Below are 10,374 nucleotides of genomic sequence, written 5' to 3'. Positions count from 1 at the left end.
GTTGTTCCCCATGGAGGTGGTCAGGCTCACCTGCGGCCAGCAGGCCCGGCGCTAGCCCAGTTCTGTCCCCAGCTGGCTGGAGAAGTCCCTTCCTCGCCAGGTTGCTCTTTGCTACGAAGACACCATCCATCGAGTTGTGTTTGTAACGCCTGGGTTTTATTCACTGCCATCCGTGTGTGCATAGGGATGAAGGTGAAATCTTAAACCTCCTTCAGTAGGCTGTGCATGGAGAGAACTCACGCAGCCCGGGCCCCGCTGAGCTCCCAGAGGAGAGAGCTGCACCTTCAAATCCCATAAGCAATAAAGCGAGGATTCCGCAAGAGCCCGTGTTACCAATCCCGGGGTAGATGTCCTGTCAGCGCCTTACAAAGAAGGTCGTTGGTGTGGGGCTGTGGTCAGCAGGACTGCTTGCTTCCAGGGAGGGGACAGTGCTGGTCGGCCACCAAGTGCAGGGAAAAGCGAGTGACAGCCTCTCAAGCTGAAAGAGTAATGTCCTGTCATTCCGCTGCTTATGAATCCGTTTTTTTGGTTTTGTTTAATTAATGTGTCCCATGTTTTGGGCATTCCCCATTACACCTTAGAGCAACGGTTCTCAATCTGTGGGTCACGACCTCTTTGGGGATCAAACAACCCTCTCATAGGGGTCGCCCAATTTGTAACAGTAGCAAAATGACAGTGATGAAGTAGCAATGAAAATAATTTTATCGTTGGAAGTCACCACCGCATGAGGAATTGTATGAAAGGGTCACGGCATGAGGAAGGTGGAGAACCACTGCCTTAGAGGATGTCCGTTGTGCCTGAGTTGTGACTTATCTGCCCTTTTCAGGCTCACAGTCATCATGTCTGAATTTTAATTTGTGTGTACCGCAGCTGAGGACTTCCTGATAGGCAATTCTTGTGCCAAGTCCTTGGTGTGATACACCCATATTACCACTTATCAACCCGCCGCTCACCCAGTTGACACTCCTGACTCATGGCCACCCTGTGTGTCCAGGTAGAATTGTGCCCTGGAAGGCTTGGCTGTGCTCACCACTGTACTACCAACACTGCACAAGGTGGCTGATTCTTTTAGAGGTAGATGGCCAGGCCTTTCTGCCTGCGCACCCTGGATGGACTCCCATTTTCAGCTTTGTGGTTAATACCCTATGTGGACAGAGGCTCAGAGAGGTTTTTCAATTACCCAGAGCCCAGAGCAGAAGAGGGATGCTCCCCCCACCCCACCCCCAGGTGTCCCCGCTTCCAGAACCTGCACCCAGAAAGGTGGGTGCTAGAGAATGACCCCCTCGGACGATCTTAGTACAACTGCCCAAAGGTGGGCAGTGGGCTCTGGCTTGACGATACCATCCAACTCAGGGTCTCAGCAGAAGCTCTGAGGCCCAGCACCTGGAGCCCAAAGGACCGCCACTCACTCAGCCTTTCTTTTCTCTGGCGTCTAGGACAAGTACACCTGTGTGTTCACCTACGCTTCTCAAGGAGGGACCAACGAGGTGAGTCATTCGAGACCAGAGTGCAGGCCCAGAGCCACTGTCAGCACGTTCCGTGACGTGCGCTCCTGGCTCTGTTCCTGCTTCACCTGGAGAAGAGAGTTCCCTCGGCATCATAGTGGTCCTCCCATGAGCAAAGGTGTGGGCAGAGGGAGGGACAAGAGAGGAAACCAGGGCTCCGTGAGCCCCTGTCATCGCGGGTGGCCGTCGACTCAGTGCTGAATCACAGCGATGCCCACCTGCGACAGAGCACCAGACTTTGCCGGTCCTGCACCAGCCTTGCAGTCCTCGGGGTGTTTGAGTTCATCGCTGCATATCCTGTGCCAGTCTGTCTCCCCGAGGGCCTCCCTGGCCTGTTCCTTTACCAAGCTGGATGCCCTCTGCCAGCGACTGATCCCTCTGGTGCTCGTCTGAAGCAGGAGAGTCGGTGTTCTGTCAGGACCGGCAGGGTCTTCGCTGGCTAGTTTATCGGAAGCCGGTCGCCAGGCCTTTCTTCTTCTCGGTGTGGAAGTCCACTGAAACCTACCCACGGTGGTGGACCTGCCGGTATTTACAGCGCCTGTGACAGCTCCCAGAGCCCTGGCGTAGTGGTTATGCATTGTGCTGCTAACCGCAAGGTCTGAAGTTCGAAACTACTAGCCCGCTGAGGAAGAAAGATGAAGCTTTCTACTCCCGTGAAGAGTTATGGTCTTGGAAACCCATAGGAGCAGTTCTACCACATCCTGTGAGTCGGCAACGACTCAGTGGTGGTGAGTTTGGTTGGTGGCATATCTTCCAGTATTACAGCAAGGCACAAACCAGCAGAGTATGGCACACTGGCACATGAGTGGTGGAAGACTTTATTAGACATGATGTATTGGACCGGAAAGGGGCCCTGTAAGGCCAGCAGTTCCAGGCCACCAATGACTCCTGGGAGAAAGATGAGGCTCTCTGTCCTGAGACCCACTCTGCCCTGTAGGGTCGCTGTGAGTGGGAATTAACTTGAGGGCAGTGCGTATCAGACCAAATGAACGTCAGTAAAGACTCTTGCACCTGGAGCAGCTCGGCTAAAGGAAGCAGTACGCAAGCAACACACCTGAGCAGAAGATTTCGATGGGCAGCTCGCGAAGACCGAGGATCAAGAAGTGTCAGTAGCACGTGTCTTGCAGAGACTTGGAGTTCAGAAGCCACAGGGGAAGAAGGCGCTCGCTCAGCAGCTCTCAGAAGGGAGAACTGAAGGAGGAGAAAGTCTCAGAAAGGAAGCGTCTACGGGCAGAACGTTGAATGACATGGGAGACATCGGAAGAAGATGGCAGGAACACCCAGAGTCGCTGGACCTAAAAGAGCGGGTTGGCGTTCCGCCGTTTCAGAAGGCAGCATGGGATCGAGAACCAGTGGTACTGAAGGAAGACGTCCAAGCCGCGCTTGAAGGCCTCGGACAAAAACAAAGCTCCAGGAATTGGTGGAACGCCAACTGAATTGTTTTTGTTGGGGCTTTTTGGCGGGGGTGGGGGTGTTAGAATTCTATCCTTCAACCTGGACAGTTGGGGGAGTGGTTAGTAGAATTCTATCGTTTAACATGGACAATTGGGGTGGTTAGTAGAATTCTGTCCTTCAACATGGGCAGTTGGGGGGTTAGTAGAATTCTATCAACATGGACAGTTGGTTGAACCTGCTTGTGCATCCTCACCGGCCACTGGGGCGTCTCTACCCCTGGTGTTCCTGGCGTCAGTTCCTTGAGCTGTGCTTTGAAACCACTTGCTAAGCCCTTTACTGGGCAGCTCCTGGAGGGCAGCCCTGGCCAGGGAACCGCGAATCTTCAGTCGCTCAGAGACAGAGACAACATCCGGTGTGATGAGCTTAGAGTGGGGAACTTCTTTACAGAGCTCCTCATGTGGCTTTCTCCAGTGAGACCATGTTCCTGAGCTTGTCCCGAGTTTTGCCTTTGGACCACTACTTCTTGGCCCTGCCCCCAGATTGGTTCACGAGGTCTTTGTGTTTCCTGGCCAGCATCCTGACATCCCCCTCCTTACCGTCCTTGGGTGGCATCACGAAGCCCAGAGAGCAGCTATGACCGCAGCAGCCTCGCCAGTATGGGCCGGAATACCAGTTGAATTGTTCCAGCAAACAGATGCAGGGCCGGAAGCTCTCACTCATCTGTGCCAAGGAATTTGGAAGACAGCTACCTGGTCAGCCGACTGGAGGAGATCCATGTGGGGGCCCATCCTAAAGAAAGATGACCCACCAGAATATGGGAATTACCGAGCAGTATCATTAACATCTTAATGCAAGTAAAATCCGCTGAAGATACTTTTAAAATGGTTGCAGCCGTGTACATCGATGGGGAGCGGAGTTGGAAGGGGATGTGGAACCAGGGGCATCATTGCTGATGTCAGGTGGATCGAGGCTGAAAACTGAAAACAGCATTTAAATGTTTCCTTGTGCTTTATTAGCTCTGCCTTCCATTACCCACTGTGGATAACATTGAGGAGTGGGGATTCCAGAGCACTTGATTGTGCTCCTAAGGAACTTGAACATAGACCTTGAGGCAGCTGTTTGCACAGAGCAAGGGGGCACTGCGTGATTTGATATTGACCGTCATGCATCAGGGCTCTCTCAGGAAGTAGCTGGTGGATTTGAACCGCTGACCTTGTGACAAGCAGCCCACCATGTGATCCACTGTACCACCTGGGCTTGGGGCCACGGGCAGGTGTTTTTATAGGGGGTGAGGGGATAGGGGAAGAATGCTAAGTGGGCAGGTTCCGCCTGGGGCCGGCCCTTGTCACACAATCGTTCCCTGCGTTCCTGCTTGAAGACTGCCCTTCTAATTCCCGTGACGATGCCGTGTTGGTCTTCGTGATGGGCCCGGTTGCCTGAGTCCATCGTTCCTCCGGGAGATTTCGGTGAGCTCAGTCATTTGACCAGCAAAGGGGCAGGGAAGGCCTTTGCCCTCCCCCTGCCAATCAGGGGCCTTGGGACGAGCTGGGCAGCAGGTTTCTGGGCAGTGCCTGGTGGCAAGCACGGTTAAGCACTCGGCTCTCCAGCAGTGCTTAATGTTGGCAGCCACCCTGAAGGGCTGGAGACCCTGTGAGCAGAGCCCTCGGTGTGACGCCCAGGGGCCCCAGAGGCAGCTGGTGTTTGTCTGTCTTGGTCTGTGTGTTTGCAGGAGGCTGGCTCTCCCCACAGACAAAGTTTACCGGCTTTGGAGAACAGGAACCAGTCTGAGGGCTGGCTGTGAGAGCCGGGCACAGGGAGCCTGTGTCCTGGGCCAACCTGAGCTCTTTCTCTCCTCTCTCTCTCTCTCTCTCTCTCTCTCTCTCTTTTTCTCTTTCTCTATCTCTCTCTCTCTCTCTCTCTCTCTCTCTCTCTCCAGAAGTGGCAGATGAGCCTGGGGATGAGTGAAGACCATCAGCATTTCACCTGCACCATCTGGAGGTGAGCAGGGGGCCCGCGAGGCTGGCGCTGGCCTGTATGGGGCTCAGCTGTGAGGGTCCCCAGGTACCTGGGATGGGAGAGCTCCCACAGAGCCTGCTGAGAGAAGGTGGGCAGGTCGGTGCTGAGGGTCCTAGGCAGTCAGTATGGCCCAGGTCAGCTCTCAGTGTCCACAGACGGAGAAGGGGCCAACCAGCCAGGAAGGGGCCCCAGGGGCCCCCTGGGACCTGAACCCACCCTCCACCTGTTCAGATCACCCCAAACCCCAAAACCAAACTCACTGCCATTGAGTCTCTGCTGACTCACAGCAACGTGGTGGGACAGGGGAACCTGCCCCGTGCGTGTCCGAGGCTGGGACGTCCACAGTGTCTTCCTCACCCTTTGCTTCCAAGCCGGTACTGTCGACTCACAGCAACCCCTGGGCCCCGAGACGGAGTAGCGGGCCCCCCACCCCCCGGCCGCCATATTCAGGGAAGAGAGCGCTAGGCCTTCCTCCTGGGGGGGCTGTTGCTGGGAGGGTGGGGGTTCTGTTCACATCTGAGCCCTCAGCCCTGTGCCCTGTGGCTGAGGCATCCACTCGCCCACTTCCTGTCTGGATTTGCAGTTGGGGACATCTGGTGTGGGTGGGTCAGAGGGCCCCCTCTCACGCGAGTCTTCAGGTTTGGCTTCCAGGGTGGCAGTGTAGCGGGCCTCAGGCCTTCGTGTACACTGAGAAAGACACTTCCGGCACCACGGTGTGTTGGGCATGGCTGTGTCGTGTGGGGCCCCTCAGGGGCTGTGGGCGTCTGCACAGCATCAAAGTGGCTCAGGGTGAGGGCTGAACCTTGTCACAGGGCCACCATGGGGAGAGCCACCCACGCCACCTGGCCTCCCAGCTCCGTAGACCTCCCCATCCTGTTCCTCACACCCTGTTCCTGGGCTTCATCACCCTTCATGGGAACCATGGCCTCCTCCAGCTCCGTCCTGGAGCCCCACTGACTCCGGCAGGACGGGACGTGCCCAGGGGAGCCAGGCAGGCCTGAGCGAGTGAGTGAGCCCCTGAGTGAATGAATGAGTGGAGCCGTGAATGAGCAGGCGAATGAGTGAGTGGGTGGACGGTGAGAGAATGGGTGCGCCCCTGAACAAGTGAGTACATGACAGAATGAGAGCGGGTCAATGAATGAACGAGTGAACTGCATGAATGGGTGATGTGCTGCCTGAACTGTCCAGATGGGCAAGTGCAGAGGACAGGGAGGGCTGAGGGGAGAAGACAGCGGGCAGAGAGGATTGTTGGACATCAGTCAGAGGGGCCACAGGGCGGGGGGGCGGGGACAGTGGGCAGAGAGGACTAGTGGTCACCAGGGCAGCTCACAGGAAGCCCCTTGTCCACTGGGATGCCGAGACAGGTTAGAAATGCCGATGTGGTGGTCCCACGTGGAAAAGATCGTTAATGCCACCCAGAGATAGTTACAGGTTAACTGTCCATTAAGTGTATTTACAGTACTTGGAAAACAACAAAACAGGTCCTGGAGGAGTGAATGTGAGGGTCACAGCCCAGAACAGGAGAGCAACTTGTCTGAGAAACACACCAGAAGAACATTCCAGCAAAGGGGCCAATGCTGAAGAGCCTGCCGGTCTCCCCAGAGTCCAACCCCCTTGGGAACTGTGGTCTCGCTCCTGAAATGGGGACGGCACAGCTAGAAGTAGCCCCTCGAGGCTGACTCCGGCCCACAAGGCCTGGGCCACCTCTCACACCTGTCTCCTCTTCACAGACCGCAGGGGAAATCCTACCTCTACTTCACCCAGTTCCAGGCCGAGGTGCAGGGCGCTGAGATCGAGTATGGCATGGCCTACGTGAGTCCCGGGACACGGTGCAGGGCCAGGGACTGCCGGGCGTGTGTCACCCACCTAAATGCCGCTAGACTTGTGGGAAATGCAAGCAGAGGCCTTCCTTCCCAATGAGGACGTGTGCCAGGTGCACGGGGTGAAAGGATTCCAGCCTCGCAAACCCTGTAGGGCAGTTGTCACGGGGTCGCTGGGAGTTGGGACCCACCCCACTGCACCCACAGCAGCCACGGAACTCGGAGGTGGGGGGGTGGCTGTGGAGGCCAAGCCCACTCTCAGAAGTGGACTCACGGGGCAGCCTCGACAGGATGCGGAACGGACGCTCCTCTGAGGACAAAGGGGGGCGTGGTCGTGTGCCTTCTCAGGCGGCAGGCGCCCGTTCCCCTCCCGGGCCCAGCCGCTCAGGGTGCTCCCTTGTTCCCTTTCAGTCGAAAGCTGCGTTCGAAAAAGAAAGCGACGTCCCCCTGAGAAGTGAGGAGTTTGAAGTGACCAAGACAGCAGGTCCGTCAGTGGGCTGGGGCGGGGCCGACAGCGTCCCAGCAGGGGGGGCTCAGCTCAGGAGGGCTCAAGTTTTCCCTGGAAAGGGCCAGGGAGCCCGTGGTTACTTTGGGTGTTGCAGGAGGGCTTGTGTCCCCACCTGTAAGACTCGGGGCTGGGGTCCTTCTACTGCTGCTCTCTGTTGGCAGGGTGGCTCCACTCCTCCTGCGTCTGGGCCCTCCGCAGGCGGCGTAAGCCCTGAGGACCCGGGAGGCTGGGAGCCCCACGCCAGGTCTCTTCTCTTGCAGTGGCCCACAGGCCCGGAGCCTTCAAGGCCGAGCTGTCCAAGCTGGTGATTGTGGCCAAGGCGTCCCGCAGTGAGCTGTGACCAGCAGGCCTGCCGGGCCTCCCCTCATCTCTGAGCAAGAACAGGACCCGAGGACTGATGTGTTCCCGGTTTTCTGGGGACGGCCTCAGCTGGCAGCCCTGATCGGAGGAGTTCATGCCGCACTGAGGCCCAGGGGACGGGTTCAAAGCTCCTTCCCCTGTCTCCGGACCGACCCTTCCCACCTTCTGCTCCTCTCGTTCTCCAAATGCAGGACCTCACACAAGACCCGACAGACCTTACGGCAGGCAGGCATACGGCCCCTCCAGAGAGGTGGTCAGGACACGGGCTGCCGTGTGGTGGCTCCACCGGGACAGTCTCCTCATCCCTCACCCTGGCCTCTCGACTCCCAGACCACTGCGGGGCCTACAGCCCTCGTTCGCAATCGAGGTTTTTCTTACAAACCTTCCCCCACCCCCCAACTCGGACTTTCAGATTGTGGTATTTAAATAAATAAGACTACAGAGGAACTCCACCCAGGGCTCCAGCTGTGGCCTGTGGGGCTGCGGAGGGGGCCCTTTGCTGCGATGCAGACCAGGGGCTGCTGGGCTCAGGGGGCTTATGCTCACGGCGCAGGTGACAGGAACGGACCTCGGGGCCCGAGGGCAGGACTTTGCTGAGGTGGCCGAGGCTCAGAACTTGCCCCAGTTAGCCCCCAGCCCCTACAGAGAGGGTATCACTTGACAGACGGACGTGCCAAGCCACAACATGGTAGATGCCCCTCCCCCGGGTCCCTACCACTGTTCCTGCCCTGCCCCCATGTCCAGCGGCTGCCAGGCCCGATTCCCAGCGACCCACGTGTTGGTGGGACGGGGCTGCTCCTGGGGCTGCGTGGTTTTTCTTCAGAAGTAGATCACCAGCCCTTTCTTCCGAGGTGCCTCTGCACAGTCCTGAACTGCCGGCTGTGCAGTGGGCGGTGGGCATGTCCCTTGCTGGCACCAGGCGCTCATGGTAGAGTGAAGGGGGTGGGAGGCCAGCCTGCAGCCAGGGGCAAGGCCGAGTGTGCTCTTCGGAGACGTTCTTTAAAAAAAGAAACGGGCAAACGAACACTGGGAGTCAAGTGGCCAGCAGCTGGGATGGTGCCCGAGACTGGGCCGCCCCCTCTCTAGCCAAGAGGAAAGGGGGTCGGGGGCAGCTGAGCCGCCTCCACAGCGAGCAGCCCTGTAGGCACAGCTGTTGAGTGCACACACTCGCCACTAAGCAAAAGGCTGAGGGTTTGAGCCCGCCTAGTGGCTCCAAGGGGAAACGCCCTGGCGGTCTGTCCCCATGAATATGGGGGGGGACCCCAAGGGGCAGGGCTAGGGCCACCTCAGTGTCGCCCCATGCAGCCTTGTCCATTGGGAACGGGGTATTTGGACACGTGCTGGGGTACCAAGTGACCACCAGTCCCTAGGATGTCAGCCTGTCAGCAGAGCGTGGCTCCGTGGGGCTTGCTGGCATCTTGGGGAGGTCAGTCTCCAGGTCCACTTCTGAGGGGCCTCTAGGTGGGCTCAAGCTGCCAGGGTTTAGGTCGGCGGGCGGGCACCAGAGAATGGAGCAGGGTGGGCACTGACGTACTGTGGCCTGTGACTGGGAGGCCGAGGTGGAGACCCAAGAGTGGTGGCCATGAAGCAGTGCAGGCGGCCACCAGCTGGGGGCCACTAAAGGCCAGGAAGGACCCTGCCCTGCCCACCCCCTGGACTCAGACCCCAGCCCTGTGAGACTGTGTCCCTCTGTTCTGCAGAGCTTCCCTCTGCTAGTCGAATAGGCAGCCCTGGGGCCGACTGCTCCTCCACCTCTGTCAGGGCCGCTTCCTGGTGTGCAGGCGGGTGGGACACCCATGTGACCAGAAGTGTGTCTCCACCCGGCTCCCCACAAACCCCAGGGCCTCCCGCTGCTGTGGCATGGGCTGAAACATGGCCAAGTGGTGGCTCAGCTGCAAATTGGGAGGTTGTCGGTTCAGTCCCACCCAGGGGCCAATGAGAGAGCCCCCTCGGTCTGCTCCCAGACGGACAGCGGTCTAGGAGACCCTGCGGGGCAGCCCCCGAGGCGGGCTTGTCAGCCAGGGCCTCAGAAGGGTGGCCGGCAGTGGTGCACCATGACCTCGCCTGGAAGGGATGGCGGCATCATCCACCACACAGAGTCCAAATGGTACGCCACGCTTTTATTTAAATGGATCTCTCTAAGAAGCTCATGACATTTCAGATGCAGGCAAGCGCCCTCAGCCAGGCTGGACAGCCCAGCGGGGGACAGACTCCCTCGGGGCAGCTCTGGGTCAGAGGGACGCGTCCCCGGCTGCCTTGGAAGGCTGAGGAGCAGGTAGGAAGAGCCAGCTCTCAGCCTCCTGCAGGGAAGCCAGAACCCACCCCAAAGGTTGGCCTCAAATGGGAGGGTCTTACTTAACCAGCCAGCAGAGAGGCAACAGGGAGTGGCGCGGACTGTGGCAAAGTGCTTGCCTCAGGCCACCACCAGGGGGTAGTGCAGGGTCCATGACCCTTCTCGGTAAACCCACCTGGTGTTCCCTCTGTGGCCTCCATGGGCCCTGCCCCCGCCTGCCCCCAAACCTGCAGGCCTGTGTCTGTGCCGTCGCTTCTGCTGGCCCTGACCTGGACACAGCAGTGTTTGAAGAGCCTTTAAAACCTACCCCCCTAGCTGAGGATCGGCACCCTCATGGGCACCCAGAGACCACGGGGACAGCTCATCGTCCTGCCCCAGGCTCAGAAGGATGACAAACAGTGGTGGCTTTACCCGTCCCTTCATTTCCAAACGGGAAATGATCGTTTTTTTAAATTAACACACATCCCCATGCCTTTG

At 58.3% G+C, this 10,374-nt stretch overlaps 2 protein-coding genes across 2 annotated transcripts in view; one reads left to right on the top strand and one right to left on the bottom strand.

The window, feature by feature from the left end:
• Positions 1 to 186: 186 nt before the first annotated feature.
• Positions 187 to 8,056, top strand: MYDGF (myeloid derived growth factor). The gene is made up of 6 exons (XM_030888306.2): positions 187 to 192; positions 1,437 to 1,487; positions 4,837 to 4,898; positions 6,647 to 6,728; positions 7,148 to 7,220; positions 7,505 to 8,056. Exons 1-6 carry the CDS (start codon positions 187 to 189, stop codon positions 7,582 to 7,584), a joined length of 354 nt encoding a protein of 117 aa, XP_030744166.1. The 3' UTR covers positions 7,585 to 8,056.
• A 1,305-nt stretch (positions 8,057 to 9,361) lies between these two features.
• Positions 9,362 to 10,374, bottom strand: part of TNFAIP8L1 (TNF alpha induced protein 8 like 1) — a 2,350-nt gene continuing 1,337 nt past the window's right edge. The window contains exon 2 of the mRNA XM_004714359.1: positions 9,362 to 9,496. Coding sequence (XP_004714416.1) covers positions 9,362 to 9,496 — 135 coding nt within the window. The remainder of the gene's footprint in view (positions 9,497 to 10,374) is intronic.

Source organism: Echinops telfairi, unplaced genomic scaffold (genome assembly GCF_000313985.2).
Source record: "Echinops telfairi isolate 266 unplaced genomic scaffold, ASM31398v2 ScPeMD7_7459;HRSCAF=8497, whole genome shotgun sequence".
Lineage (NCBI taxonomy): Eukaryota > Metazoa > Chordata > Mammalia > Afrosoricida > Tenrecidae > Echinops > Echinops telfairi.
The sequence above is the reverse complement of the archived record's forward strand: the minus strand, read 5'-3'. Positions and strand labels throughout refer to the sequence as shown.